The sequence below is a fragment of the Neofelis nebulosa genome, chromosome 13 (genome assembly GCF_028018385.1).
Source record: "Neofelis nebulosa isolate mNeoNeb1 chromosome 13, mNeoNeb1.pri, whole genome shotgun sequence".
NCBI lineage: Eukaryota > Metazoa > Chordata > Mammalia > Carnivora > Felidae > Neofelis > Neofelis nebulosa.
Genome location: NC_080794.1, coordinates 27959814 through 27985759, shown reverse-complemented (window position 1 = coordinate 27985759; position 25946 = coordinate 27959814). Strand labels below are relative to the sequence as shown.

At 35.2% G+C, this 25946-nt stretch overlaps 1 protein-coding gene and 1 long non-coding RNA gene across 4 annotated transcripts in view; both read right to left on the bottom strand.

The window, feature by feature from the left end:
• The window catches only part of CABCOCO1 (ciliary associated calcium binding coiled-coil 1), a 120455-nt gene that overhangs the window by 61635 nt on the left and 32874 nt on the right, over positions 1-25946 (bottom strand). For all 3 annotated transcript variants that reach the window (XM_058696441.1, XM_058696440.1, XM_058696442.1), the window contains one exon: positions 24024-24096. In XM_058696441.1, coding sequence (XP_058552424.1) covers positions 24024-24096 — 73 coding nt within the window. The remainder of the gene's footprint in view (positions 1-24023; positions 24097-25946) is intronic.
• Positions 19094-24017, bottom strand: LOC131492704 (uncharacterized). Its single transcript, XR_009252246.1, has 2 exons — positions 19466-24017; positions 19094-19225 (listed from the first exon to the last, which is right to left on the bottom strand). It is a non-coding gene; the product is annotated as an uncharacterized LOC131492704 (long non-coding RNA).

The following is a 25946-nucleotide window of genomic DNA, read 5'->3' as shown; positions in this document are numbered from 1 at the left end:
TTAAGTCTACGAGCTCATTAAAGAAGCTATTATAATGAAACCTTTATTATTATCTCTGTCTCTATCCATGTCTGTACACACACACACACACACACACACACACACATTCAGTATCTAAAGCCTCCAGTCACAATGCTGTATTAGGAACTGGAAATCTCTGGCATAGAACAAAAGGCTTCCATTGACTACATACACAAAAAAGCTCATTGGAAATTTTATTTAAAATAGTAAGTAGGTAAATTTCTCCTTTTTTGGAAAATTAATGCATTACACTTTTAAATCATTCTGTTTTCAAGTTAAAAATTTAAATTTATAAGTTATGTAAAATGCTTATTTTATGAAGTCACTCATGCTTTAATTCATGTCCTTCATCCTTTAACTCATTTTATAATTTTGAAATGGCAAGTGGAGCTTATGTTACCACAAACATTTCCTTTAATCTGAAAAATGTGATTTCTGAAAAGCCACTCAACACAAATAAGCTCTAAGTAAAGCTTCCTTTTCTAAATCAGTTTAAATTACTTATATTTTAGATAGTGAGGCAGTGCTAGAGCCCTACAAAAAATGAGTGAAGAAACATTCAGTTTTGTCAATTATATATGTTTTATTTTCTGTTTGAAGGGAAGAATATATATATATATATATATATATATATATGTATATAATAAATCTTTTCTCTTTTTGTCTTTTGGTTTTAGTGGTTTAGTGGTTCTTGGGACTCCCTTGTATTTAAAGGGAATTTGTGTAAAGGCACTGATTTTGTGTTTGTGAATTTGTGTAAAGGCACTATGAATTTACCAGTAAAATTTGAGTTTTTATGGTTATGGCATAAAGCTAATAAAACAATCCAAATATTATAGTAATGTTTAATCAAAGGTAACTCTCTTAAACTGATTTAATTCAAAATGTCTGGCCCTATTTTAACTTAATGGCTCTATGTCTAAGCAATAATTTAATTTTAGGCTTTTTGTTTATTCCAAGTAAAGCCAAACAATATGTACATTTGTTAGGAATAGTCTTTGGGCAACACCTGAGTTGATGTATCCCATTACAAATGATTTGGGGAACTTCTTTTGAGTACTCTATCTAAACTGTCTCTTCTTATGATTTGTGTAAATAAAAGGGAAAAATTAACTATATATCCTTTGTTATCCTTTGTTTGTCAAAATTAACTGTTGAATGTTAAATATTTTCCACATCTATACATTTTGGATTTATTGAAATGTTTCAGAAGTGGAGCCTCTTCTAAATTCTTAGAGAATTTGAACCATAAAAGGCTTAAAAATATTTTTCAATCCCATAGGCAGTAATCTGACATACAGGAATTTTTTTTTAAACGAATGGTGTACAGGCTTTCAAAATTAGAACTTCATGTGTGATCCATCACAGACAACATTATTTCAGTGCATATAATGTGCCAGGCACTTGAGATACAAAGGAGGAATAGAAAAGGAAATAAAATTTATGGAGTATTCCATATTTTCCAGATCTCATAACTGTTATATAATTTATTTTTTATAGCACTTCTATGAGTATACAAAGTGTTATCTCAATTTCAAAGATGAGGAAACAACAGCTCAGTAAGATTAAATAATTTGCTCATGATTATAAAGGCAGCAGATGGAGATGGAATTTAAACACACAGAAGGATGGAAAGAAAGGTAAATCATAAGCTGACCACTTCCATTTCATTATCAAAATAAGACATATACTCATTCATTCAATTGCTCACACAGTTGGCCTCTGATATGTGTTGACACTGGGGATCCTAAACTCAAGGGGTTTGCAGTATGGTATGTTGTACTAGATTGCAAGTGCTATGAGAGAGAAATGCCCAAGGTGCTGGAGTTCAGAAGATGGCAAACTTAATTAGCTTGTGAGTTGAGTTGCTGTCCTCTTTTTTTTTTATCCTCACAACTATGAGAGGCATATATTATTCTTCTCATTTTGTGGATGAAGAAATTGAGCTTCATAGAGATTAAGAGAATTGTAAATGATAACCCAAATAGTAAGTGGCTGACTTTTGGACCAAGCTCATGTGTTAGCTTCTGTTTTCACTTTGAGCCAAACTTGAAACAGGACTCAGTAATTTTTTGTATTGGTCATCCAGAGTACATTCATTAAGGCATTAGTGACCAGTGTAGATTCTATTGGAGATATTTTTAAAAGAGGATTTCATTGCAGCACTCTTTTCTAACTGATATTATTAAAAATTCATTTAATGGTTAAAAAAGTATAAACGTGTCATAGGAAAGGCAAATGTGATCCACATCCCAAACACAGTTCTCAGCCTCACTCTCCAGCTCAGAGTTAGCCCACAGAGAACAGTCACCACAGTGACTATCATCACCAGTCATCACCAGTGATGGTAGTGATTCCCTCACCAATATATTTCTTAATGCCTTAATGCCAACAATCCAAAGGACACACTCAGGAGTAATGGTTAGAAAGTGGTTAAATAGGTTATACATCATTTCCTCCTCCTGAACCATCTGAATCCTTTCTTTGCATTATAGGAGGGAAATTCTGACACATCGTTCTAATTGACGGTAGGCCACCATTGAGTTCAACCTTATAGTTAGCCAGTCTAGCAGACTAATAAAGCCACTTCTGGGTACTCAAGCCACACTGTCAAGCCCTGAATCCTGAGTAAGTGCACCTACATCAATACATTCATCCTCCTCAAGTTCTATTGTCTCATCTTTTGCTTTATCTTCTTTGTCTAATATCATGTTCCTCAGTATTGCATCCTCGCTTCCCTCTACTCTTGCCCAATAAGTTATCTGGACACCACATATGTATCTGATCAACCCAGTTCAGAATTCCACGAAGGCTAGTTTCTGAGGCCATTCCTATTATCAATTACTCTATAGTCAGGGTTCTTTAAGAAAATAGGTCACTAGCCTTGGGTAATTGATGATGGCTTAAGAAAGGGGCTATTTACAAAGATGCCAGCTGGTTTGGGAAGAAGTTACAAGGATGGTTCAGCACCCTATCCGTTCTTGTCCCTGCACCTAATGAGGGAAGAGGTTGGAGCAGTTTCCAGAATTTAGACAGAATGGCTACACAGATAGGATAGGAATCCTATCGTTCTGTGGAGGACATACCCAACATGCATTGACCCAATAGAGAGGGAGCTGGAGGAAAGCCAGTTCAGCCTCTCCCCTCCCACTCATGCCGCTCCACTGTCCCAGCCAGAAGTCAAACCATAAAGGAGTCTACTGATAATTTCCAGAAATGTTGGCCTTCTAAGGCACAAGTAGGATAGAAAAGGGTAGAATGGATCTTAGGGGGCAAACAAAAGCTATCCAAATAATTGGGCCAAATATTTAATGTAGCATTGTCTATGGTATTACACATGTATTTAGGAAACAGCTATGTTCAATTATAATTGCTTTTACCAGATAGCTAATTACATTGAATAGGTGACTGCATTCATTTGTGAAAATGGAGCAATTAAATATTCAGAATTTCAGTCAAAGAGTTTATCTTAAGGTACATTTTAAGTTTTAAAAAATTTATATTTGTATCAGAGTTATGCTTATGTGCATTTAATTATCACATGACTCCAAACATTCATTACTTGACAAAGAATAATAAAGTACTTTCCTTTCTCTTTTCTCAGTTTTGGCAGTAATTTAATATGTAGTAACAGTGACCATTTTCAGAAACCATGTGTAAGCAGAGTATATATATTTGGTTAGCAGTATTTATTGTAAAAAAAATAACATGGGGTTTTGTGTAGAAAGCATAAAGAAATTTAAAAAAATTATAAAAGTAATTAATAACTTAAAATTTTTATAACATTTATATCATCTTATTTTTTTAGACTACATATTTGGAAGGTCATAAAATTAAACTATGTTCTATTTGTGTTTTAATTATTGAAACTTCTGTGGGTAACCAATATCATGGCATGCTACTTAGCTTAAAAGTGGTCTAAATAATGTCTTGCATTCAGAGTTGTCTTTGGTGGCTGTAGGGATGAAATCAAAGTCTCCACAGAGGAATTCTGGGACAGCAGTAAGCATGTGGACAATATTCCTCAGGTTTATCTTAAAATGTGGTTACATTGGGGCCCACCTCCTATGGTGAATATTACATATGTTGATACCTAAAGTGCTTAGATAGTTCCTGGCATATTGTAAATGCTCAAATAATTTAGCTCCCCTTCCCCCTAAACTCTTGCCTAGTTACCTCTTATTATCCTAGATCTCCACCCAAAGATAATTAGCTCAGAGTTTTCTGTGATTCACTATTCCTCAGATTAGAGAAAGCTTTCTAATACAGGTCTTTACTGTAATCTGTATTTTTCCTGTACAGTACTTGGCTTGTAATTACATGCCTGTGGGTTGATTAAATCACTGTCCATTTCTCTTGCCTATTTAGCATTATGAGTAACTGTGTTTGTTTTGCTAACCCATGTCACAAAATGATAGCAGAAAAAATATTTGTAAACAAACTGACTTGGAGAACTGAGTGCAACATCCCAATTGTTTAATAATGGTCTTACGAAAGGTGGCAATAGACACCAATCTGAAAATTACTGACAAGACCTAAATTGGAAATACATTTATAAGACAGTGATCTTGAACCTGTAATTGTTCCTCAGGATAAAGTGCTTGTTGAGCATTGCCCATGTGTACTTAAATGCATACCTAACCTTGGTTCCTGAAGCCAAAGAGTGCACTGAGTCCAATATCTGCTTGGCACAGGTACCAGGTGAAGTTGTACAGTTATCAGTAGTCAGCCTTGCTTACAAAAGGCTTAGCTTCAAACACTTAAAATGCTTCTCTCTATAACTCCAGTCTGAACTAATAAAAAAATACTATTTTTCAAATGAGTGATTTTTGTTTTCATAAGGCAGAAGAAATTGAAATTGGTTATATTATGAAGAGATATTTATTAAGCACCTATTATGAACAATCCATATTGCTATATAAGCCTTTCATGGTGGAGAATTTGGTTGTTTTTACTACAATTACAGCAGGCTTCCTCAGAGTGAAGAGCCATCAGAACAGGCTGAGTGGGCTGTGTAACAGCAGCTTGACACAAGGGAGGAGAAAAATGAAAAAAGATGAAGAAATGATCATTGGAGGGGGACTGAAACATGAGGTAAGAGAGGGAGATATCAGCAATTGCTGTAGATGGAAAATATATGACTTATCTGTTGCTATGTAAATTATCCCAAATTGGCAGCTAAAAACCACAAACATTTAGAATCAACCATTCTCTGGGTCAGGATCTGGGGCTGCCTAGGCTGGGTAGTTCTGGCTCAGGGGTTATCACCAGTCAGGCTGTTGGTCAAGGCTGCAATCATCTCACCTTAACCATTTCACCTTGGGGAGAATCCTCTTCCTACATTATTCATGTGGCTGTTGACAGGCTTCAGGTCCTTGCCAAGTTAACCTCTCCAGAAGCTTCCTGAGCATCCTTATGAAACAGCAGTTAAGTTTGCTTACTCCAGTGCAAATGATTCAAGAGACAGATAGCAAGAGAGTGAAAGCAAGCCTCATGGTAATCACAAGATGGAAGCCATTGGTTTTTTATAGCCTTATTTTATTTTATTTTATTTTATTTTATTTTACTTTATTATTTTTTTATTACAAAATTTATTGTCAAATTGGTTTCTGTACAACACCCAGTGCTCATCCCAACAGGTGCCCTCCTCAATGCCCATCACCCACCCTCCCCTTCCTCCCACTTCCCATCAACTCTCAGTTTATTCTCAGTTTTTAAGAGTCTCTTATGCTTTGGCTCTCTCTCCCACTCTAACCTTTTTTTTTTCTTTTTCTTTTTTCCTTCCCCTCCCCCACAGTCTTCTGTTAAGTTTCTCAGGATCCACATAAGAGTGAAAACATATGGTATCTGTCTTTCTCTGTATGACTTATCTCACTTAGCATAACACTCTCCATTTCCATCCACATCCACGTTGCTACAAAAGGCCATATTTCATTCTTTCTCATTGCCAAGTAGTATTCCATTGTGTATATAAACCACAATTTCTTTATCCACTCATCAGTGGATGGACATTTAGGCTCTTTCCATAGTTTGTATAGCCTAATTTTAGAAGTGACATCCCATCAGTTCTGCCATATTCTATTCTCTAAAAAAGAGTCATTAAATGCATCCTGCATTCAAGGAAAGGGAAATTAAGGTCCACCTCTCGAATGGAGAAGTGTTAAGGAACTTGTGTACATATATTTAAGAGTGATAGAGGAAACATGAAGGGGGAGGGAAATATCCAGATCTCTGTGTGGTACCTTATGCCTAATGTCTGTGCTGACTTTTTAATGAAAGCTTACAATATAAAGTAAGATTAACTATTTCCCTCCAGTTCCTAGGAATCAACTGCGGGTGTGTGTGTGTGTGTGTGTGTGTGTGTGTGTATGTGTGTGTGTGTTTCAAAAAGCAGGGCAAGACTGAAGGGAACCCTCCTATAGTCAGATAACACACAAATTAACACTGTAAGGCACAACGTTTTAATGTCAAATCCCAACAGTGGTCAGTAGGAAGGGAGGATTCAGCATGGTTTATGGAAGTCAGGAATTGCTTCATAGAAGACACACAAGTTGCTTCAAATTGTAAATATTAATATGTGATATATGTTAATATATTTTGGTTTTTATGAAGAAAAGATAATTCAAGTTAGATTTTTGCTGTTTAAACGGAGCAAAAATATCTGTGTTCGTTTGTTAGTTGTATGTGTCTTTTCCCGTCTAAAATTTTGTATCTCTTTAGTTAAAAGGCCCTAATTCTTTAAATTACTGAGTGCTGAATAAGGACTGAAAAACATTCTCTGAATAATGGATAGTTGCACCTATTTGGTTCTTCTTGAGAGAGAGAGAGAAAGAGAGAGAGAGAGAGAGAGTCTCCACCCATAACCATTGGCATGATTCTGTGTGTACCAGCAGGCATGCAAATCCTGAAATAAGGGCAAGTAGGTTGCTGTTCCCATCTAAATTCTTATTAGCCCAAAAGCCATGCTCTGGGAGCTATGAAACTCTATATTCATCAGTTAAACTTGCCACGTTTGCTATGGTCATTAGTGCTTCAAGAAAACAAAAGAAATAAGCAATTAAAAAACACCCAACTAACCAACCCACAAACAAACAAAACTTTACCTCACCTACCCTTATATTATTTCCTTGATCTAGCACAGAGCTAGTTTGCCACAGAAAACTTTGGGGTTTTTATCCTCTTTACTCCTATAGTGTCAATGGTGCTGATGCAGCTGCATAATTTGCATAGAAAGTTGCTTGATTCTGTAGTCAGAATACCAATAAGGTGGCCTCTTTCTAAGCATGTTTATTCTCTCTTGATTGACTCTTCACTTGCATGCTTTTTTACACAATGCACACTTACTTGCATATTCTCAGCCATCTGTCAAACACTTACCAAGATTTAAGTCTGGCCTCGTAATCAAACTTGAATGCTATGGAAACATTGGTAAATGTATGGCCCAATAGTATAGAGCTGTGACCAAAATCTTCTTCTTAAAGAAAGTAATCAATAAAAAATGTTACTCTACATACAATCTTGGTTGATTTCGTTTGATTACAGAAATTTATAACATTTAAGCCTACATTTACCAAGATAGAGCTAGCTATACATATATAGCAAATGACTTCCTAAACAACTGTAGTTTTCTATCTGCACCAACTGTAGCAGTCCAACATAATTTTGAGGCTGTAGAAAAGAATCTACTTTGTCATTTTATTAGTTATGCTGCTTAGAGTAAGACCAGCTCATCATAAATTTTGGACTTTTCTAACAAGAACAACATTTAGAAATATACTCAAGGCAAGAATAAGACAAAATAGCTTAAATTGGAATTATACTAGAAAATCCTGGAAAAATCTAGGATAGATGGCCACACACTTATAGATAACTAACTCAATCACCCATCTAATGCTTTAAACAATTTAAAAAAAATCTTTCCACAAAAATCATGCAGCTGAATCAGAATATACTCAATGAAGACATAATTTATTACCTCTCAATTTGTTCAATAAAATTTAATATTTGCTTTTTGTTTGCAAGGACCTGTGCAAAGAATCACTAGTATCAAAGTGTGGAAGGCATAAGCTCCTGCCTTTGCACATCTTATCCTTTCCATTTCTGGATAATCTATCATTTCAAAAGTGATTGCATATACCTAAGTCAAAATCTTCCCCCAAAATAGCCAGTTACTGGTCTTTGGTGTACCATCTGGGAGTTATACAGACAAGACAAATCTCTTTTTTATCTTGCCAGAACTTTAGATCTGGAGACAGTTATTATATGTTCTCTGAACTTTTTCTTCTTCAGAATCAGTCCTCTGGTCCTGGAAAATCCAGGTTATTTTTCTCTGAACACAGTGTGATTTGAATATGCTCCTTTTCAAATGTGGGCTGCTGAACATTACATAATCTATTTTAGACATGTCTGGACATCTTAGAAAAGAACGAAAAGATCACTTTTTCTTTAAACCAGGAGCTTGGGTTATTAATGGATTCTGCTGAGTATGTAATCACAGTACAGAGACATATTGATTTTTCTTAGACTCTGTTCATCCTGCCACTTATTACTATCTACTGGCCAGATAGTATCTTAACAGAGTAAATCCCTGTAGCTAGAGTCCTTGTTTTCTAGGTCTTGCTGTGATCACTGTGGACATTTTGGTGATTTATATAACTCATGAATAATAAGATGCTCATCCTTGAGTAATAATTAAATTTTCATTTGCAATAGAACCTTTTGCTTTAGAGAAAAAGAACACTGCCTAATCACATAAACATGAAATGCAGCTCTTCAAAATAAAACAGACATTTTCATAATGTTATGCAATCTTTTAAAGTTAAATAAGAAAGAAAAGAGAAATAATGCTGAATAAGGAAAATAAAAAGAAATAAGATAAAAGATAGTTTAAGTCTTTACTCTGAAAAAAAGCTATATGCTATAAATGCATGATAATTGCAAAAAAAAAAAATCAGGACATACAGACAAGTGTAAAGGGAAAGCAGAGATTACCTGGTACATTAGGAACATCAAATGACTATAGCTAACAATTTGATGTATATCCTTCAGAGCCTATTCTCTATGTGTAGACAGATGATGATGATAGATAGATAGATAGATAGATAGATAGATAGATAGATAGATATGGATATAAAGTTTTAAACTGCAACCACAATAAACACATTTAGGAGTCTGTTTTTTTCACTTTAAATAGTATGAATAATTTTCCATCATAAGCACAATGCTATATGAGTACTTTGTTTTTTAGAAACAAGATTATTTTTTAAAGTTTATTTATTTATTTTGAGAGAGAGAGAGAGAGAGAGAGAGAATCCCAAGCAGGCTCTGCACTACCTGCACAGAGTCTGATGATGCAGGGATCAATCTGTGAGATCACTGAGCCAAAACCAAGAGTCAGAGGCTTGATGGGCTAAGCCACCCAAATGCCCCGTTATATGAGTACTCTTAATAAAATGACAGAATTATATTATATAGAAGTACCACAAATTTTTAAAAACTTCTTTCTAATGATAGACATTTAGGTATTTCACAGTTTGGGTTCTATTTTTTTTTCCCACTGTAAACAAATATATGCAGCCATAGTTCTTTCTGCTCATTGTCTGATTACCTCCTTAGGATAGACTCAAAGTACAATTGTTGGCTCAAAAGGTGAACACATTTCAAAATTTGATATATCTTGCCAAACTGCTCTCTGAAAAGTTTACCAATTTACACTCTTCCCATCGTATATGAGAGTGTCAGTTCACCACCCTCTGACAACACAATGTGTTATCATTGTGATTTTTGAGAATCTGATAATTTTAGTTCAATTTGCATTTCTTTGAGTACTAGTGTGAATGTCTTCATATAAATTTATTGGCTTTTTACATATTTCTCTTCTAAAAACGTTTTGTGAGTTTTTCCATTAGCATGGTCACCTTTTTCTCATCGATTTATAAGAAATTACATAGAATATTAACACTAGTTTTGCCTTTCTGTCATTTGTACTGCAAATTTTTTTTTAGAATTTGTTTGATTTTTGTTTGTAGTGTTCCCCTTCCCTAAAATAGAAGTTATAAATTTTGATATTGTCGATATATTAGTGGCTGTGGTGCCTTAGAGTCTCAATTTGTAATGACCATTCCCATTATACAATAAACATTCCCAAGGTGGTGCATATAAAGCAGATTCTTCATAATTAAAAATGACTAATGTAAGCATATTTCTTCTATATCAGGTTTTAATTTCCTAGTAATGGGTTTAACGACTGAGATTTAAAAAGGTTGATTCAGATTTTTTACTTCACACACCAAAATAACATTTTCCAAATAATGTTTTGGATTTAGTTAATGAAATAAGATTTTTCTTCTTTCACATTAACTGATTCGGTAAACAATTATCAAACACTGGAGAAAAACAATAGAAAAAAAATAATGCCAGTTACCCTGATCTCACAGAACTATGTAATTAGTTCCCAAGATGTAGCTCTATATTTAGAAGGCATTTAATACTGATGAAATAAAACGTAAAAAGTAATGTCAGAGAAAGTATTCTTCCTTCCCTCCCTTCCTTTCCGTCCAGTCTACCCTCCCCCCTCCCTTTCTCTTTTCTTCTTTTCTTCCTTTCTTTTTCTATCTTTGATTCCTTGAGAGAAGTGTCCCTCAGGCAGAGCTGTAAGGGAATAATAGGTTTGGATTGGCAGAAAAGAGGTTGGGGAGCATTTCAGGGAGTAGGAATAGCTTACTTCAAGGCAGCAATAAGTAGGAAACCTGCAATTATGAAAAGGCCAATCAAAGAACTGGTCACAGAGGAGCTGCGATTAATGCCAGTGGGCAAACTGATGAAGAGACTTGAGTGACAGGTTCAAGAGTTTAGGTGCCATGTGATCTGTGATGGAAACCATCTTTAAATTATGCTCTGCCATTTATCAATTATTTTACTGGAGACAGATCCCTGAATTTCTCTTAAAAGATTTATATTTAGGGAGGGATGATTATTTTTCTGTGCTTTGGAGAAAAAGGACTAGAGTGAAGTTTGATAAATTGTATACCCAAGCATCAACCATTTTCTTTAAATGATAGATTCTAAAGTCAGTCACACATGCCAGGTAGAGCAGATAGAGTTATTTTAACACAACGATTTCTGATTGATTTTCTTTAGCAACACCCAATGTGAGTAGGTCAAACTACAAATTATGTCCTGTATGATTTTCCCTTCCAGCAGTTTGCTAATAGGATCATCCAACAAGAAAAAAAAAAAAGCCTTTCTCAAGATTAAAAATATCATCTGGATAAATTTAGATTATTTTGATAGGTACATCTCAAGGGTAAACTGAATAGAAAAAAGATATCTTTATAGCTATGCTTCAGCTGCCTTTCTCCTTTTCAAAATATGATCAGACATGCAATGTTGTTTTTGCTGCCTTTTTTTCCCTTAAAGGGGTGAGTGTTTACATAAGTCTCATATTTTGTTTATTCAGGACACCGTAACTTTAGAGTTTAAAAAAATAAAATTTATGTTCCTATCTGGTTATTGCCACCACTCCCCACACAAAGCTAACAGTTTTTAAGTATAGTGTCATTAACACCCATAATCTGTGTGGGTTTTGAAATAAGGAAGAAAAAAGTGTTTTATTTATTTTGTTTTTCTTTAGGAATAAGTGCTCAGAACATGAAATTATATACAACTGACATTCACTGATTTTAGGGAGGTCTGATTTTTCTACAGTTGCTGACGTTAAGTTGTATTATTTTGGGTTATGAAACGCTGCCGAAACATGGCTCCAGGCAAGGTAACCACTTAGGTATATTTATCATTCTCTTTAAATATCTTTCTAAGTATACCATATTTATAATACTATGATTCTGCTGGAGTACCCCTTGTGCAAACAGGGCTTCCACCAGCAGCTGCACTGTCGGCACAATGCACAACCCCACTGATCACACAGACTACAGTGTGAATGATGCCTCCTGCAGTAGTGCAAAGGGGGCTTGTGTGAAGATGTCTGCATGATAAAGCAAAATCCTGAAACATATTAAGTATGCTGGCTTAAATGGCAAAAAAAAATCAAACTATATCTCTCTATTATATTTTGTAAATTAGGGAACTATCAAAGCAGTCTTATGAGGTTTTTATATTCAAACACAAATATGTTCGTGTGGGGGATATATATATATATATATATATAACCTTTGAAAGTACAAATGATCCAAGATTTGATGTGTTGTCACTTTGGCAAAATTAAAATGAATAAATATTTTTAAAATGTACTATGCATACATAATTCATGATATCAATTTTATTTTCTTAGGAAAAATTTGGGATGCTATAGCACAACGCCAGATTTTTACTCTATAAATGACTTTTCAGCTAAACCTAGTTTATACTTAAAATGTGGCAGCAACACACTTGCAAAGTATTTAATTTTATGGATTGAGAGTTCACCTATTTTTTCTATTCAGTCTTTTAGTTTGTCAACACCCAGATGATCTCTCTCTGTCAATTTATTAGTATGGGAACATGTTTATATATGCCTGCACTTAATTTACAAAATGTGCCTCAATACTTCTTGGGAATGTTCTAGGGAGCTCTACCTCCTTATTAGCATTTGGTGTTGTCAGTGCTCCAGCTGGCCATTCTAATAGGTGTGTAGTGCTATCCTATTGTTTTAATTTGCATTTCCCTGATGAAATATGATGTGGAACATCTTTTCATATGCTTATTTGCCATCTGTATATCTTCTTGGGAGTGGTGTGTGTTAAGGTCTTTGGACCATTTTATAATCAGACTGTTGTCTTACTGTTGAGTTCTAAGAGTTCTTTGTATATTCTGGATCAAGTGTATTTCTTGCAAATATTTACTCCCAGCCTGTGGCTTATCTTTACATTCTCATGATATTGACTTTCCCAGAACAGAAATTTTTTATTTTAATGAAGTCCAGCTAATCAACTGTTTCTTTCATGAACTGTGCCTTAATGTTGTATCTTAAAGTCATTGCCATACCCAAGATCATCTAGGTTTTTCCCTGTCATGATCTAGGAGTTTTATAGTTTTGTGTTTTACATTTAGATCTATGGTCCACTTCAAGCTAATTTTTTATGCAGTGTAAGTTTTGTGTCTAGATTCGTTTCTTGTTCCAGCACCATTTGTTAAAAACGCTACTTTGTGGGGCGCCTGGGTGGCGCAGTCGGTTAAGCGTCCGACTTCAGCCAGGTCACGATCTCGCGGTCCGTGAGTTCGAGCCCCGCGTCAGGCTCTGGGCTGATGGCTCAGAGCCTGGAGCCTGTTTCCGATTCTGTGTCTCCCTCTCTCTGCCCCTCCCCCGTTCATGCTGTGTCTCTCTCTGTCCCAAAAATAAATAAAAAACGTTGAAAAAAAAAAAAAAACGCTACTTTGTTCCATTGCGTTACTTTTCTCCTTTGTCAAAGATCAATTGAGTATACTTAAAAGGGTCTATTTCTGGATTCTCTATTCTGTTCTATTAATCTATTTGCCCATTCTTTACCATTGCCACACTGTCTTGATTACTTTAGCTTTATAGTAAGTCTTGAAGTTGGATAGTGTCAGTTCTCCGACTTTCTTCTTCTTCTTCAACATTGTATTGGCTATTCTGAGCCTTTTGCATCTGCATATAAACTTTAAAATGAGTTGTTTGATATTCATAAAATAACTTTTTGAGACTTTTATTGTGATTGCATTTAACCTATACGTCAAATTGGGAAGGACGGACATCATAACAGTAATGAGTCTTCTTATCCATGATCATAGACCATCCTTCTCCATTTATTTAGTTCTTTATTTCATTTATCAGAGTTTTGCAGTTCCACTCATATAGACCTTGTACTTATTTTTTCTAAATTTATACCTAAGTATTTTATTTTTTTGGACCTAATGTAAATGGTAAAGTGGCAAAAAGAACTACTGAAGATAGGCTTTTAGTAATGTAGTGGTGAGGTATGAGGTTAGAGAACATGTTCTATAGTTCTATGATTACATCGAACATGTTCTATAGTTCTATGATTACATCTCAGTCTTTTAGGAAGCCTGTGCCTCTGGACTGCAAATTTCACAAAAGTTTTTGCTTTTTTCTCCCTCTTTAGATGGGACAGGATGGCTAGAGTGGGTTGAAGTTGGGTGTTTGCATTTGCCTGGGTTGGTCAGACTATGATAACACCTCAGCAGGTTAGACTCTGGTTAACCCCATTCCCTTAAGTACAGGACTTGTTAAGAATAAATAAGTGATCTGGCATATTTTGATATGGTTCTTTTTCCTCTCACCCTGCCAGAAGCACAATGGGAAGGATTAATATTTACTATGGACTTCTGATCAGGCTCTGTGAGGTAAATCTCACAATAGAGTGGGGCCCCTCAGGACTGGGTCCATTTGGAGTTTTTAACTCTCAGAGTTATTGGCACTGAGCCTCCACTGAGTAGTTCATCAATTATAGTTCAGGTTTTCCTAACTTGGCACTGGGTCCTGTGGCAGTTTCCACTCATAAGTCTGTTACAGTAAGCCACAATGGTCTGTATTTGCCTATCTCTCTAATCGTGGGGATAACCATTTGCTCTGTGTCCTTCCCTCTCATATGGATCCAAGAGTTGTTGACTTTTAGTCTGTTCAGTTTTTTACTTGTCATTAGGATAGAGTGGAGAATTCAAACTCCTTACATGCAGATGTGGAAACCAGTACTCCCACCTATGGTTTTTAGAAATTTTACTATGGAATGTTTAGATGTGGACATTTGTATTTGGAGTTCACAGTGAATCAAATCTAAAGTGGTTTAAAGTTTGTTATTTGCAGAAAATGAACTCTTTGAATGTTGTGTCTATCTCCTCATTCTGGAATTGACTTGTTTATCTCTATGTCAGACCTTTTTCACTCTATCAATGTTCTTCTACACATTTTACTGTGTTTATCATGATAGCTTTTGCATACCCATGCTTCATCTTAGTATTTTATTTTGACTTATCTTCCAATTTACCAACTTCCTCTTCATTCATGACTAACCTGTTGTTAAACACATCTATCTATTTGGTTATTAATTTCAATTATCATATTTTCTAATTCCAGAATTTCCATTTAGTTTTCTTAAAAAAAATTTTTTTTAACTTGTATTTATTATTGAGAGACAGAGAGAGACAGAGAGAGACAGAGCATGAACATGAGGGGCAGACAGGGAGACACAGAATCCGAAGCAGGCTCCAGGCTCTGAGCTGTCAGCACAGAGCCCGATGGGGGGGGGGGGGGGCGGTGGGGGACGTTGGGCTCGAACTCACAAACCTGATGACTTAAGCGGAAGTTGGATGCTTAACTGACTGAGCCACCCGGGTGCCCCCATTTAGTATTCTTAATATTTTCTAATATTCTGCTGAAATTCACTGTCTTGTATTTTATTTTCCAGAATATTTCTTATTTCTTAAGCGTAATTATTTTACAGTATATGGCTAATAACTCCATTATCTGAAACACTTATGGGTCTGTTTCTATTTCTGTGTGCCTCATACTTTTACTGAGTGATAGACACTGGTTACAAAAACAGTTGGTATTATTTGAAGTGTAGCATGAGTTTGTTTTACTTACAGAGGAGGTTAACAGCGCTATACATGGATAATCTTAAATTTACCAAAAACTGAGATAACTTGAAGCTGAAGTTCAGTTTATGTGAAGGCTGATTTTTTAAAGTATGGTCCTTTGGAGTCCCAACATGCAACTTGTGGGATTTGCTATATTTCCCTTCTCCTCCAGTTTTTGTTCTAACACCAAACCATTTCAGGCTCACTTGTTCAGCCCCAATTGTTTTGAGTTTTGCTAGCTCCAATACCTTCAAACATTTTAAGTCTTAAAAAAAAACTTGTCCAGCTTTTCTAGTTGTTCTCAGTGGAAGTACTGGGGCAAATTATAATTTGTCATTATACGATATGTCTACTGTTATAGGAAATAGATTTCTTAATAGGTTAGACTCATTTTCCAGTTTGGGGTGAGGTAGAAATCTAGCTTTTTAAATGAAACACATAGCCAATTATCCTGACTGATTTTAAATGCCACCTTTCTAAATACTTGTATATGTTGTATACTAGAAATACACATATGCATGCGTTTAATGATAAATTTCACATTGAAGGAAAACTAAACTATCATATATAAACTATATAATCAACCAAATGCTAATGGTGATTATGATGATAATGAAGGAGGAGGTGAAGAATGGGGAGGAGGAGAAGAAAAAGTAGGAAGAAAGGACAAGAAGGAGGAGGAGGAAAAGGAGAAGGCATTGCCATATCATATTCTAAAACAGTCTATAAAGTTATGGTAGTTAAAATAATATGGTATTAAGACAGGGACTGGCAAACAGAACAATGAGAACACTGGTCAAAGATGAGACAACTTGAGGATTAATAAGAATAGTAATTAAAATGGATCAAAATGCAAAAAAAAATGTGTGCTATTAAGTCAAAGTCTATATTAGTTTCCTATTCCTGCTATAGCAAATTACCACAAACTTGATGGCTTAAAACAATGCAGATTTATTTTACAGTTATGGATATGAGAAGTTCTCAACTTAGCATATTGACAGGGCTGCATTCATTCTAGAGGCTCTAGAGGAGAATGTTTCCTTGCCTTATCCATCCCCTAGAGGCCACCTTAATTCCTTGGTTCCTGGTCTTTTCTTCCATTTTTAAGGCCATCAGTAGCACCTTTAAACTTCTCTCCTTTGTCTCTGACTCTGACTTCCCTTTTTCCCTTTCTCTCTTATAAGAAAGTTTATGATTACACAGAGCCCACTTAGATAATCCAGGATAATCTCCCCCTCTCAAATCCTTTAATTTAGTCAATCTGCAATGTCCCTTTTGCCATGTAAGGTTATAAATTCAGAGGTCCTGAATTTATTGAATTAGCATGCAAGCATCTTGAGGTGGTGGGGGCATCAGTCAGTCTACCACAAGTACTTTTGGAGGATATTAAAAATCCAATTTATTATTCTGAAAACTATTAAAGAAAGGAGAAGAATCTAGCACTCATCCTGTCTTTTCTATATGAACTGTATCTCAGTTGAATCAAATAATTGAAGAGTGGAAGTTTCTATTCATAGAAATATCTAGCCCATAAATGAAAAAAAGCATGATGACATAGAATATCACCATTTTTTAACCCTTAATGAAATAATAGATCTAGGTAATAATGGTCAGTGGTTGCTAACATCACAAAAAAGAGAAAACCAGACATTATTTGCTTCCTAATATAAATATACAAAACCACCTATAAATTCTTCTTGCTAAACATATGAACTGAAGTCTAGCCAGTCTTCTGACATTTAACTACCCATTTGCTAGAAACATGGAAGGTAGAGAAATGTTAAGAATACCACAGGAATGCAATTGTGAAAGTAGCTGTGGAAAATTCTATAGGATAGAAGATGTGGATACTTCAACAAACAAATTACAAAGAAATTAAAAAATGCAAATAGTGAACCTATAAACTTAAAATGACTTAAGAATCTAATTGCAACATAGGTATTTTATTTGGGTGCTATTTCAAACAAACAAACATAGAAACAAACAAAGTGATACATAAATAAAACACAAATACATACCAGTTTTAAAATAATCAGGGGCTTTTGAACATTGGCTGCACAACTGATGATATTGAAGAGTTACTTTAAATTCATTATAGTTTAGAGTCACATATTAAAATACTTAACTATTATGGTCATAAGCTCACGTATGAGAGTTAATATCTAATTCCTTTTATTTTATATATGATTGAAATGTTCCACAACAACAACAAAAAAATTTAAAGAATTACTTGGTAAAGAGCCACCATAATCATAGCACTATGACTGTGATTACTCTGAGTTTATAGGTTAATTTGAAATGACATGATATCTTCATAAAACTGAGTCTTCTAAACTGGAAACATGTTTTATGTTCCATTTACTCAGAATGAAAAAAAAAAAACTATCTTTACTAAAACTACTCAGTTTTTTTTTTGTATAATTTTTTAACATTTTTGTTAGGTTCATTTATAAAAATGTTATGGTTTTTATTTTTATCAATGTGATCCTTTTCTATTGGGTTATTACTAATATAATAAGAAAATATTTTCTTAATGATGGTTTTATATCATACCATCTGCAAACAATGAAAGCTTTGTGTCTTGTTGTCAATACTTATCTTTTCTTCTATTTCTGACTTCTTTTTTGTTTTACTACATTGGCTAGGAACTAAAAAACAATGTTGGTAATAATAATTAGCCTTGTCTTGTTCTTGACGGGTATTTTAACGTTTTAATTAAGATATTTGTGGAGAGTTTTTTGTGTTGGTATATTCTGAGTTAAGAGTGTAATTATTTTTTTAAGAGTGTAATTCTATATTACTGATTAATTGAAGTCTAGTTAAAGTGAAAAATGAGTGTCTAATTTTATCAAATACTTTACCATATCTATGGAGATGGTCACTTGGCTTTTCTTCCCTTAATCTGATAATGTACAGAATTACATTAACAGATATCTCAGTGTTAAATAATCCTTAAATATGTGGAATATATCCTATTTGAAGACCCAATCCTCTGCTATATTTCACTTCCTAATATTTTATTTAAGATTGTTGCATCTATTTTCATACCTGAGATTGCCCATAACTTTTATTCTTTTTTACTTTTGGTTATAATTCATTACCAATTCATGGAATAAGTCGAAACATTCTCAGAATTATACTAACTTCAAAGAATGAGTTGAAAGTTCTCCATCTCCTTCTATCCTCTATCACAATTTACATAAAAGGGAATTATCTACTTTAGAAATTTTGGTGAAACTAGCCTGTAAAATCGTCTAGGTCTGATGCCACTTTTACATTTGGATTTTTCTTTTTTTTTTTTTTTAACGTTTTTTTTTTTTTTTTTTAATTTTGGGGACAGAGAGAGACAGAGCATGAACGGGGGAGGGGCAGAGAGAGAGGGAGACACAGAATCGGAAACAGGCTCCAGGCTCTGAGCCATCAGCCCAGAGCCCGACGCGGGGCTCGAACTCACGGACCGCGAGATCGTGACCTGGCTGAAGTCGGACGCTTAACCGACTGCGCCACCCAGGCGCCCCAACATTTGGATTTTTCAATATGTTACATAATTATCATTCTACTAAGATCATCAATATTCTTTTAAGTAAATATTGGTATAGTTCCGAGTATTGTTTTTTTGTAGATTTTCAAACCTATCAACATGAAATTGTACCTGATATCTTTTTTTTTTTAATTTTTTTTCAACGTTTTTTATTTATTTTTGGGACAGAGAGAGACAGAGCATGAACGGGGGAGGGGCAGAGAGAGAGGGAGACACAGAATCGGAAACAGGCTCCAGGCTCCGAGCCATCAGCCCAGAGCCTGACGCGGGCCTCGAACTCACAGACCGCGAGATCGTGACCTGGCTGAAGTCGGACGCTTAACCGACTGCGCCACCCAGGCGCCCCTGTACCTGATATCTTAATAAGAGATTTCAAATCTTATTTTAAATTTCCAAGATCTCTATTAGTTAATTTTTCAAGAATACAGCAACCTTTAAAACTCTCTTAAGACTATTAATCGGACTTCAAGTCTTCTACCACTTGCTCTATCAACTCTGTTCCTTAGCTATTCTTTGATTTGTTCATAGAGTTTCATGTCTATCTATGATTTTGCTTTCCTCAACTGCTTGGTGATTTGGGGCTGCCATTTAAAATCTTTACATTAGATAATCCTTGTTCACTTGCCTGGCGATGTTTGTGTGCCATAGCTTGCCACTAGAGACTGTAGGAGAGGGGCAAATAATAATGGTAGCTAGATGCACCAGTAGATTATATTTAGGGTATATTCATGATCTCTCCTGGAAACCTCAGAACTGCCCTCCTCTTCGGTGTCAATGTCCACAGTAGTTTCTTCAGTTTTGGGGAAAATGCTATGGAGTCCCTGTGCTCTGCACAGGCAGCAGAAGTGAAGGAGCTGAATGGCGCAGTTGCTCTGAAAGCAGTTCCCTACATGCTTTTGGCTTTTTTCCCTCTAAAGCTTTTCCTATTTCTGTATCAATTGAGCATGCCTAAGGAAACTTCACTAACTCTGTAGCATCTTCTTTGTGCATACAGGGCTGTGGTTTCATCTAACCAGAAATCTATAATTTTACATGTCATAAAATCTTTTATCCATAGCATTGTGGATTTTGAAATTTTTGGCCTCGCATGGGATTTTGGATGGAAGAGTTGTACATGTCGGCTTAATTCACTCTTTTGATAAAATCACTCATCCCTCTTGCAAAGACTCTCTCTGTTTCTTTTGGGGATTTCTTTATTCTCTGTCACCCACTCAATAAGTTCTACTTTAGTCTTCGGGTAGCATTACTCCACTCCTCTGGCCACAGTAGTTAATCAAGGGTGGACACGTGGCATAAGCATAGCCAATAATGTTAACACTGTGAGGAATATTTCCCCTTTTTCCTAGATGTGCTAAACCAGAGCTGCTTCTATCAGGTCTCCTACCAGTTGGGAGGAAGACTGTCTGCAGTAGAGGGGAACGAGACCAAAGCAAAAAGAATCAGAGAAAAGAGATGAAAAACATCTAAGAGAGATGAAAGATTGCGATATATGTGTGTATACACATACACTCTTAACTACATTGTCTGACTACAGTTAACCTCTGTCCCACTCACCCCTGTATTTACCAGTTAGTGATCACGTAATACACCTTTCCTTTTTTTAATTGGTTGAACTATTTTGAGTGGAATTTCTTTCACTGCACCAGAAAACTTACAGTACACTGACTATCTCATTCACAACCTTCAGATTTCCTCTTAGATTTCATTTGTTCCTAGAAACCCCTATAAACTTAAATCTACAAGTTAGGTGTTCCTCTTTGTCTTCTATTTGTTCCCAGAGGATCATAATATTTGGGGCCCTATACTATAATGAATTATTTAATCACCTCTCTCCTCTCATTAGACAGTCAACCCCTTGAGGACAAGAATTGTTGCTTATCACTGTGTATCTCTGGAAGTTAGCACAAAACCCACAATGTCATAGGAACTGGGTCACATGTTGAATGAATAAATAAATAACTTATAGTTGTATCATTTAGTAGATGCCTTGTGCTAAATACCTGAGTAGAACCATGACTTTGGGTATCTGCTATGAGTTTTTGATCATCACCATTGCTAATACCTGAAAGTATTCTTTTTGTGTGCAATTATTAAATGTTACTTGTGGTTTTCAGGTAACAAAAGAAAGAACATAGCAGTTTCCAGATTTCTCTCTGGATGGGGCCTTAGGCCAAGGAAGGATATAGATCATATCCCCTAAGGAGAGTCTGTTTCCCTTACAATTCTTATGTCAGAGGATCTGTGAGCTAATTGCATTGTCAAAACAAGTCTTGGTGAGCTGGCTTAAGCGACTGAAAGGCAGTCCTCATCTCTTTAAAGTGAGTGAAACTCATACACTTCATCCTCTCAGGTGGCTACAGCCACAGGTATTTGCTGCCTCCATTCTGTCATTATCCTGGTTCGTTCTGGTTGCTTACTACCTTTTCAACGTATATGATCTGTGAACCACTGAATGAACTACAAAACATGTCGTTTATAGAACTCTATCTATCAGAAATATTCCTACATTATGCAGCATCTCAGGTCAAGAATAATAATTTACTGAAAATGTGCCTCTATGATCTAAGCACAACATGAAATTTTTTGAAAAAGGTGAGTAGAGATTAGCCAGAAACAATTGCTAAATGCAAAAACCAATTCCTTTAAACTAAAACCCAAGAAAAGTATGAGTATGACTTATTTATGTCCTATTAATAACTAAAATTAATATTTAACAATTATTCATAGAGGGGATTTATATGTTTTGTTATAATTGCTTATCCACAATTAAGAGAGAAACTAAATTTTGTCAGTGTTCTTTAACTTGAACACCAGCCTGAGAGTTAAACTTGGAACATTTATGCAGTTGTTGTGTGGACCTTGTTTGCTCTCAGAGCACTGAGGTTAGCATGAATAATCACATTAACAGGGCAGGCTTCTGCATCCTCTATGAAAGGTTGTTAATTAAAAAACAGATATTAGCACCAAGGGTTATCAGACACTTCAACAATGTCATTAAATATTATAGTATAATACCTGCTTTGGTTAATCCTTTAAAATTCCAAGAGTGGCCTAATTCCTGAAGACCCAAAATCCCTTCATTAAAGATTATTTTTTATAACTCTGGTCAGCTTGGAGAAAATGTAAATGACAAAGGAAAATAAAAGCGTCAATCCCAGTCTACTTTCTCCATTTTATCTTTCCATAAGCATAAATGTCACCTAAATATACCCTTACAACAAAGAAGAAAGGCACAATTGTGTAACTAACAAAGAGAAAAGCAGTTCAAATTCCTTTATGAAATTTTTTCTTGATGATTCTAAGTATCTGCTTATGCTACTGGCAAAGCCATTATCATTTTCCCAAAGTTTTGCTGAATAAATGATATAGCGTTGTATTCTAAACTGATAATTTTTGCACCTGTTGCACTATATGATGTAATTCTCTCATGGAAATGTTGTCAGTGAAACTTTGTCAAGTGACACCTAATTTAAGCTCGTATGAGGAGACCACAAAGAAGAAATTTTAGAGAAGTCAAAGGCACAAAGGGCTCCTTGTTTTCCTTCAATTAACTTAAAAGGCCAACATGAGAACAAGTACCCAAATGGAAGATGAGTAACAGTGACTGAGGTGTTTATGAAGTAAGCATTTTTTTAAATCCAGAACAACAGCACCCTGGCAGATATAATAGTTGGCACATTCCACCTGGTGCTTAGTATCAAGAAATTATAAAGATAACATAAATATCCCTTTATTCACCATTTATGTGATTTAAATTTTTTTTAATACTTATTAGTTTTTAAGAGAAAGAGAGAGGGAGGCAGAGTGTGAGTGGGGGAGGGACAGGGAGAGAGGGACACACAGAATCCGAAGCAGGCTCCAGGCTCTGAGCTGTCAGCACTGAGCCCAAGGTGGGGCTCGAACCCATGGACCGCGAGATCATGACCTGAGCCCAAGTCCAACGCCCAACCGACTGAGCCACCCAGGAACCCCTATTCATTGTTTATTTGTGACCATGGCCACTCCTATGTCTGATACTTCTAGGCAACATAGACTCCTCAAGTAGTTGGGAACCTAAGGAGCACTTTTTATAGCATCTTTAGCCTCCTTAAGATGTTTTCTTACCTTGGATTAATTTGTAGCAATTATGAACATGTAATTATACATAAAGCTGTTCCAAAATATCTTAAGGTAGACCATTTATTGTAGAAATGCTATTGTATTCAATGTCACTGAATCACTTATGTAGTATTAATTGAGGGGCCACTATGGTTCATTCTACACTATGCTTTGGTAGAAAGACATCACCTCATCCTTGCCTTCAAGGAAATTACAGTTGAGTTGTGCTGACTATATCAATCCACAAAAAATAATTAGAAAACCATATAGCACAGTGCATATTTATGTGCTTATACGTGTAAAAAGAGTAGCCAATATTCAGCAGAAAGAGATCAACCAGAATAAAATAATAGAATGTGATTAAAGAGTTTGTCTAAACCTTTCCTTTGAGATGTGATGCAATTAAGGAAGGTTTGCTTCATTGAGGAAGTGGGATTTGAATTAGACCTTAAAAATGATTAGATTGAAAAAATGCGATATTAGAAGAGATTTAACTGAATTAATTTATCTCACTTTTCCCAATTTTCTTTGTATGAAGACATACATAACCCATTCAGCTTTTCTTTGTCAAATAATCCATAAATACATAAAGTATATGTGATTAACAATGCCTTTAATGCCAAAAGACAGCTTATTTTCTTAATCCAATGCTCGCTTTATGTAATTATTCTTTTTGCAAACTACTAGTTGGTTATATTAACACTCGAGTAATCTTGACAAGAAGTTGCTTTAAGCAGTTAAAGATCCAGATGCCGATCAGCATACATTAAGTGATTCAGCTTAATTGGTTCCATCTAGATAAATTACTTACCTCAGTTCCTATCACAATTTCTTCCCTGGTAGAGTAGAATAGAAACTCATATAGCTTGTAGTGTTGAAATAAGCTGAAATACAAAATAAATGTGCAACTCTGATAAATTTATTTTAGGAAAGAAAGCAAATATGTAAGAGTATTTATGAAAGGGAAATAGTTCATATTGAGCAAGACATTAAATACTAACATGGAGTGAGCTACCTGTTTTATTCCAAATGAATTGTCCAGAAATGGTAAAAAAACTAAAGATTTACTTTTTTGAGACGTTGACAGTATTACACAGTACCGAATATAAGATCAGTCAATTAATCTGTGATGAATGGATAGGTTTGGGATAAGGGAGCAATTAGATTGCATCTGGGCTTTTCTTGGCTGGCAATCAAATAATGCAGTGTCCCTAAATAACACCAAACTTCACATTATTTTTCATGTTTTTCTTCAAACTGGAGTCAGTTTCCTCTGGAATGAACGGACTGAAATCTATAATCTACATCTGTATTATTTACTTCTCACATTCTCAAACTGATTCAAGATTAAATTAATCTCTGATAACACCTGAAAATGATGCAGCATGTACTGAAATCCATTTAGGAGTTGTCTGATTTTCCTGTAGAATATTTGTTCACACGTCAAAGAGAGGAATTAATATAAGAAAGGTAATTTCTTCAATTTTTACCCTAAAGAGCAGGTGGTCAGTGTATAAAAACCATGAAGAGCTAAAGAACAGGAGCCTCTTAAAACAAGTATTTCTGGTAAGTTTAAAGATCTCAGCAATGTGTTATTGAGAGTTAAAAATTTACTGAAGGGCTGATTTCTAATATTCTGTTTGTGATAATATTTGAATTTTTCTAATTCTTTTCCTGCTGGTTGGGAAAATTAATAGACTCATAATACAGCAAAATGCCCAAGAACAAAAAAATTGTCTTACTGGTTTCTCTTTCACTCTGGTGCCTTTTGCTATTCAAGAAAATTGATTTTAATATAACTTAGAAATTAACATTTGCAAAATGTAGCTACAGAGCATGTATAATAATGGCTTCTCCTGAATGCTGTAATGGATCAAAGTTTCAATTCATTTGAAATCAATGAAGAAATCCTCAGGCAGCTGGGTCTCTCTGAGTTATATCAGCAGTTGATTTCACTACTAACACAATCCATTAAAAAGTGATGGGTATGCAGACTCAGTCATGGTATTATTATTCTTTTTTTTTTTTTTTGAGGCAAGGTGGGGGGGACCTCGTACATTCAAATTATTCCTCAACACTCAGAAAACTAACTTAGCTTTTGGCATTACTTTGATTTGTTGGCTAGAAAATACATCAAGATTAGTGAAGTTTGATGATTCAATGAAGCAAAATAAATTCAAATTCTCCTTTCCTTACATTGCTTACCTAGAGAAAGCTTTAAGGTTAAAAATATTACACTGGCAATAACTGATTGAGTAGAAAAAATAAAGACTGTAGAGTATTTGGAAACAACTTGGCTTCTTCTCTGTGAATTAGTGTAAAATTTTTCTTCCATCTTATGTTACACAAAGAAGTTAATTCATAAATCTTCCTTCCTGCAATTTTATAATCTTTCAGCCTCACTCTCCTCATTGCATATAGGAATTAGATTGTCTCATGCCAAAGGGGAAATTCACTTCTCACAATGAAAATAAAATGCATGACTTGGATGCAGTGGTCAAAGAAGCGAGCTGGGGCAAGACCAGGACTAGGGTAAGATAGATGAGAGGAGGAAGGCACCTAACGAGGCACTTTTCAGGGGTGGGTCAAGTTGCCTCCATTGCTTCTCTCTGGTCCCGTCTTGGTTGGGGTCTGTAACTTTACTAGGGAACTATTAGGTAACTTCCTCTGGGAGTGAAGTGACACCTCTGTTATGGGAATACATTTCCTCCCTCTTCCTTTGGAAGGAAGACTT